Here is a 7,103-nt window from a genome sequence, read left to right as displayed (position 1 = left end):
AGTCTTGTCTCGTGTGTCTTATGCCTCATTCACATACAGAAAAGCCAAGCTAATGGTTGGCTTGGTAATTCAATGTAAGCTCTATGCAAACCAGCTTTTAAAATTTCCAAGCTGGAAAAAAAGCTTGGACATTTTTAAAGCTGGTTTCCATTGAGATTACATTGAATTACCAAGCAAACCATTAGCTTGGCTTCTCTCAGTGTGAATGCAGCATAACTCTTTGGTGTGAGACGTATGTATGTGTGCGACTGTTACAGCGCTGTGAATACATGTATCTGAGTCAAAGGTTTGCTGTTCTTTGAGAGTGTCAATTCCGCTATAGACTCTTAGACTGGATTCCATAAATTAAGTAAGGATTTCCACCTCAGCACGCACGCATGCAAAGGTTTGCTGTTCTTTGAGAGTGTCAATTCCGCTATAGACTCTTAGAATGGATTCCATAAATTAAGTAAGGATTTCCACCTCAGCACGCACGCATGCACGCACGCACGCGCGCACGCGCGCACGCACGCACGCACGCACGCACACACACACACACACACACACACACACACACACACACACACACAATAAAATTGTTGTATGAAACGGGTGGAATCATAGACTTCATTGATTTCTTTATTGGACAATTAGACAGCAGCCACACAGAGAGCTCCATGCTGATTGGTTGACTTGGTCAGGTACATGCCATCGTCTGTGACTGGTTGATTGGTTTAGGCGTGGCCAGGGGCATGGTTTCAACCTGGGGAAAAAGAACAACGCAGGTCAGCAATATGAAGTCCTTCTGGGACTTTTAATCCATGGATGCACGGACAGCATACATACACAGACGTGTAAACACGCTGAGGAAGGCTTGACGCCGAAACGCATCTGTGAAATGCGGTCCGTGCGTCCATGAATTACACACACCCGGACCCAAAGGTCTTCGGAGTGCTGGCTATTATTTTCTTATTGTGAAACTTGGTGAGTCGTGCACACGGTGACCCAGCAAACTGCTTTATACAGACTGTGTGCTCATTTTTGTTTCATACAGAAATAGGAAATGACTAAATGTGAAAATAACTCAAATGTAAACTAAGTCAAATGTTTTTAGTTAAATTTCTTATCAAATCTTATACTTATAATATGAATTATAATAGGACCTACATACAATACAGCGATAATATCATAATAACTAGTATTAACTGTGGGGTACCATTAACAGGAGGTGAATCCTTTCCAGTAGAAGTTTTTACATCCAGCCTTCCTCTCTCGGGGCGGGAGGCTGTTAGGGGCGTCGACGGAGCGCTCCAAATCCTCTTTAGCCACGCCTCCCTCCACTTCCGTCACCATAGAGACCTCCTCCCCCTCGCCTGTCGGCATGGAAACCACCTCTGCTTCGCGCTGCGCAGCATCGCCCCCTGGCAACGAGAGCTGAGACAGCAGCTCTTCTACTGCACGCTTCCTCCATTCCTACACACACAAAGGGGCGTCACAAGGGGGGGGGGAAGTGGGACTGAGTTACCAGGGCCCAAGGTGGAGGGGCCTTAATTATTTTATACTTCAGCTATTGAAAAATAGCAGATCTACAAGCTGCAAGCTTGTAGATCTGCTACTCTCATAATGGCGGAAATGTCTCCAAAGAGTTTCGTTCATGACAAGTTTCGACAAACTGCCGTAGACGCCTCCCATCTCCGGTCAGAACTAGAATTATATTTTTTCCTTTCCTACCACTTGTTAGATTAGCGTAAGAAAATCACTCGCCCGGGATTCTCCTTTAACACAGGTCCCTTTTAGAGGGTTTAAAGGTATATTCAGTGCTTGTATTTCATTCAAATAAAAATATAATTGGTACGTTTTCCATTAATTCTCCTCACTAGAATGTGTGCTGACCATATAAGGACTTCCACCATGGCCCGTGTTACGAGCATAGCTAGATTCGGTTTTCAGAGGTGGCCAGCCAGTCCTCGACCAATCAGGGTAGAGTATGTTTTGTTATGATGTTTAGTTATGATGGTCAAAATAAAGGTTTTGAGAACCACAGTCGCTCTGAATTAAGAACGTCTGCTAAATGCCTAGATTGTAAACTAATGAACTCATAAAATGCCACAGTCTCCTATAGTAAATCAGTATCATACATATCCTGAAGCTGGAGACGTAGGCCTACCGATATTCAGTGATTGGGTCTGATGATCAAAACGAGAACATTAAATGGTGTAAAAAATCTATAAAAAACTAAAAATTTCCACGCTGTAAGTCCAGTAAGGAACAAGATGACCCCCGGCCACTTTCATTATCACTGAATACACCTTTAAGTGGTTATAAGTAAGAATGATAAGAGAGTGTTGTATCTGACCTGAGGAAGCAGGGCGACGGAGCGTGTTCTCTGCAGTAATGGCTGGTGCTCTAGAGGTTGGTGCTGTTGGTTTAGAGGTTGAGACGTGGCGGGGCTGGATATCACCATGATGAGGGCAAGTACCATCAGGACTCTGGAAGTCGGAATTGACTGCATGTCTGTAAGGAGAATATATAAGAATTACTGTTACCACTCTCTACTGCTACTGTACAACTACTACTATGGGGGCGGCATAGCTCAGGGGTAGAGAAACCGTTATTAGAGCACGAAGGGTTCCCGAAGGGTTAGCAGTTCGAATCCGGGCTCCCCCTGAGTTAATGTCGAAGAGTCCTTGAGCAAGACTCTGAACCCCTAATTGCTCCCGGTGAGTAGGTTGGTGCCTTGCATGGTTTCCTCCGCCACAGGTGTATGAATGTGTGCGTGAATGGGTGAATGTAAAGCTCCTTGGATAAAAGCGCTATATAAATGCACCATTTACCATTTACTACTGATATTACTACAACAGATAATGTTAGTTGTAGCCAGGAGCCAAATATGTTGATGGAATGATGGTGGAATTACTGATTGTTGTTTACAGTGTCGCCTTCTTTAAGTCAGTGGGCTCAGGTATGTAAGTGGAAAGTTCACTGTTATCAAGTATTTCACCAGAGAGCAGTGTTGCAACTGCCAGATGTATGATAATGATTGTATTTGTGTGATCATTTTACTGCATGTACGATCAATTTACGATCAATAAAGCCAAATGTGTCCAAATGAATGATAACTGATGAGGTGTGTGTGATGAAGCAAAAAGCTCCTGTTGGATCTACTGTGATGAAAGGGAGATAATGAAACATGGTTTAAAGCTAAAATACTGACAAATAAAGAAAGTATTGCTAATGCCTAACCCTAACCTTAACCAAAACGCTTGGTGAGCGTTCCTGTTTTCAAAGTATCAACTCAAGAGTTGCATGGAAAGGCATGCTTTGGAGGAGCAGGTTGAGGAGGTAAAGATGGCAGCTTGATTAGTTGGCTGAAATAGATAGTTTTCTCAGTATTAAAGTCGTCAGATCTGAAATGTTCTTCAAAAGGACCTTCAAATGACATGAATTCCCATTTGGAAAGGGAAAAGGGGAATCTGTTAGACCAAATTATGAAGGTTTTGATGGTTCAAAACGGATTTCAACCACCAAGGCAGCACCAATGAACGAGAGAGAGAGAGAGAGAAAGAGTTAAGGTATTGTACTTACTGCTGTGTTCAGGTCTAGATCAGAGATGCTCTGGGTTCTGCTAGTCTGGTCTGGTATCAGAGCTGATGTGGTCTCTGTATGTGCAGGACTTCTTCTTTTAAAGACTGGCCACAGGTCACATGACGTCCAGTTTGACTGACTCTGTAGTGATGATGGAATGTCTGACTAATTTAATGGTTGTTAGTTTGTTTAATGTGCGTGCGTGTGTGGGTGTCTGTGTGTTGTGTAATTAAGTCTGATGGGTTTTAAATGGAAACTCCATTAAGAAGGCCATAAAGTCATTATTGTTGAATACACAGAGACAGAAACATTTAGTGCAACATGCTTCCTTTTCACGTGGACTATTGTCCTGTGGTCCCCTCGCCAACTTATTTTTATGGGTTACAAGTAAAACATTTGGTAGCATATTCCATGTGTATAACTCATTATTATAAACATAAATAAGGCATTATAATCTGCTCACACTTTATAATCATAATTATAAGAGCTCCTAAATAATCATAACGCTTTATAACCATAACACAATATAAAGCTTATGACATATAAGGTCTAGAATAAATGTATTCTAATCTGCTTATAACACGGCATAATTACAGTTATGCAATCATAATACATGATTACAACATTTTAACTTGTAAGTATTAGGGTTATAATACTTCATAATTGCTACTAGACAGGGTTATAATGCCTTATAAGTATGGCTATGATGGGTTATACGCATGGAATGCATTATGTTAACAAATTGTTTTCCCCGTATACTAGATTACTATTATTTCATTATTATTTAAAAGGATTTGCAAACATAAAAAAAATCAAACATTTTCATGAATTAAAAAAAATCTAATATTTATTCAACTGAATTTCATACATTTTCAAAAGAAATCTAAGAAAAGAAAAACTTTTTAAGAAGTTGTGAAAATTGCAGGTCTACAACTACATTATGAGCTTGTAGATCAGATATTTTCACTAGGTTGAGTTGCGGGGAGACATGAAATGTCTCTTTTGGGTCTCGAGCTAAAATGTTTGGGAACCACTGTGATAGTCTATTACAGTCATAATTATCTTCAGAATACTTCATTTTGTTCGACAAAGACGAACTTAACAATTCAAGGTTTTCACACATGTAATAGTGTGGGGACACTTCACTTTTATCAGTCAACAGAAATATATTTTATTAATCAGCAGTGAAACATTTGAACATAATAAAAAACAATTGTCACAACAAACCAAACCAAATATGTTGTATAAAGAATGTAAAATGTTAGAAGGCACAGTTTGCTAGTGTAACAGCAGGCAGGCAGGCAGGCAGACAGACACGCACACACGCACGCACGCACGCACGCACGCACGCACGCACGCACACACACACACACACACACACACACACACACACACACACACACAGAAAGACAGACAGACAGACAGACAGACAGACAGACAGACAGACAGACACAGACAGACACACAGACACTAAACAGTGGTTACCACAGATACAGGAGAATTATGGGCTGAACAGACCTGCTCTATTGTTTTAAAACAAACAGTCTCAAAATTAAAACATATACAACAGTGTCATATTATCTCCACTAAGCTACAGTATAGAAACCACATCAGGCTAACTTGGTCTTGAGAACAGACGAGTTAATAGTTTGCATTCTTATTTCCAGTCAGGGTTAAAACAAAGCATGGTGTACTGCTAGAATGTAGAGCTTTACAAAATTAAACATTACTCAGAACCAAACCACTACGTCGATAATAAATACAAAGAACAATAAAGACTGTAGTGATAATCTCTCATCAGTTCTTCTTATGTGCTGGGACCACAGAAGAAAAGTGTCTATCCAAAGGAACCTTCTACCCACAAAAAGTCTGTAGAAACAGACTTTGGACAAGTCACATTGAGAAGCAACTGATTAACAGTACACAATAATGAGTGGGGTGTGAATGACCTGTTAACTCGCCATTCAGTACCATTGTATCACCATGCAGGCCATTCTGCGATACATGCTGTATTGTCCATCATTTGTGTTACATCACAATATTCAAATGATTACACAAAGATACCCTTTTGTTTGCCTGCTGCCAGACACTTTCATTTAACAACAACAATCTTTACCTACATGACCTACTGTTGACTTCTAGTCAGCAGTCGTGTTGAGAGTAGAAGCTATACCTCTTCACCGTCGTTGAGCGAAAATAGATTAGTGTAGTCTACAGTCATGCATTCATTCATCTTTGGAAGTTTACAGAACTACTGACAAAACCAGACTTTATATAAGGAGCAAGATGCTAGAGTTGCTAGATTAGATTTTGTATCAATACCTTTGCATCCTATTTACGTGCAAGCCTCACTCTACTGAGTCATTTAATGGTTTGGATAATTCTCTTGTTTAGTGTTAGTCTTCAGTAAAGTTTAACTGCCAAACAATTAATTGATTTATAATACCTGAAAGAAAGTGTGTGGTGCACATCTTTGGAGTTTTATGTGGGGTCAATATTTCATTAGCACCATTTACTGTACTATTTGCAACAACAAATCCAGGCAGAAAAAAGCTATACTGTAGGTGTAATCTGTACAGACTATGTTGCTCAGTTTCTCTTTCGCACAACAGTTGCCAAAAAAAAAACAGACGTTCATTTTATTATAGAGAACGTTGACATCATCATTATGGCAAAAACATATGTGGGTAGTTGATCTCCTTTTACCAAGTGATGCCACATCAATCAAAACATTTGAGCAGATATTTTAATTACCTGCCGTTCAGACCTGGCCGTGTCAAAGTAAAAGTCATGTTAAATGTACTACCGATATACAGTATATGACACATGACACATGTCATTGTATTGACATAGGGTGTAATGTAATTGATGTACAGCCTTTCAGTATTTCAGCAAAAACTGAAAATACAGACATAGTAGTCTCTCAAGAACAGACTAACTGAGCTCCAGTTAAGTGAAAAGGACCTTTTTCTTTGACGATGGCTGGCCAGATTGCTGACATAGAAACATTCAAAAATCTTAGAAGGATTCAAAAGACACTTTCAGAATCGGGTCAAAATACAAATTTTCACGATTTTTTAAAAATAGCAGATCTACAAGCTCGCAGCGCGGCACTCGGTGCCGCGCTGTGAGCTTGTATATCTGCTATTTTTTAATATTTAAAGCATACAATATTGCGTCATAATGTGTTCAGGCCTAAATGGGTTAAGATAATGTCTCAAGATTATCAGGATAGGAATGGATACAGTTCCGTGATTTCAAACATTAAAATATGTAAAAAAATACAAATAAATGGTTTGGTGAATCTGGCACCATTATAAAGGGAGACAAAGCACCCTGTTAAAGTTTCATATTCATTAGGTGAGTGTCGATGCATCCATTTTTGTCCAGTTTTGATCATCTGTGCTGCTCTGTTCCTTCCTGTTGAAATTCAACAAGGCTCCTTTAAGGAGAGACAGCCGCTGATACGAACGACCTACGGCCTGGTCGCGACCTAGGCCACGACCTGGAGGTCGTAGGTCCCGGTTCTGGAGGTCGTA

At 40.1% G+C, this 7,103-nt stretch overlaps 1 protein-coding gene across 1 annotated transcript; it reads right to left on the bottom strand.

Moving 5' to 3' along the window:
- Positions 1–1,197: 1,197 nt before the first annotated feature.
- On the bottom strand, positions 1,198–2,461 carry sst1.2 (somatostatin 1, tandem duplicate 2; the record flags this gene model as incomplete). The annotated part of the gene is made up of 2 exons (XM_080731871.1): positions 1,198–1,452; positions 2,336–2,461. 2 exons carry the CDS (start codon positions 2,459–2,461, stop codon positions 1,198–1,200), a joined length of 381 nt encoding a protein of 126 aa, XP_080587997.1.
- Between the last annotated feature and the right edge of the window lie 4,642 nt (positions 2,462–7,103).

Source organism: Nannobrachium achirus (genome assembly GCF_963921795.1).
Source record: "Nannobrachium achirus genome assembly, chromosome: 8".
NCBI lineage: Eukaryota > Metazoa > Chordata > Actinopteri > Myctophiformes > Myctophidae > Nannobrachium > Nannobrachium achirus.
This window is presented reverse-complemented; position numbering and strand designations above follow the sequence as displayed.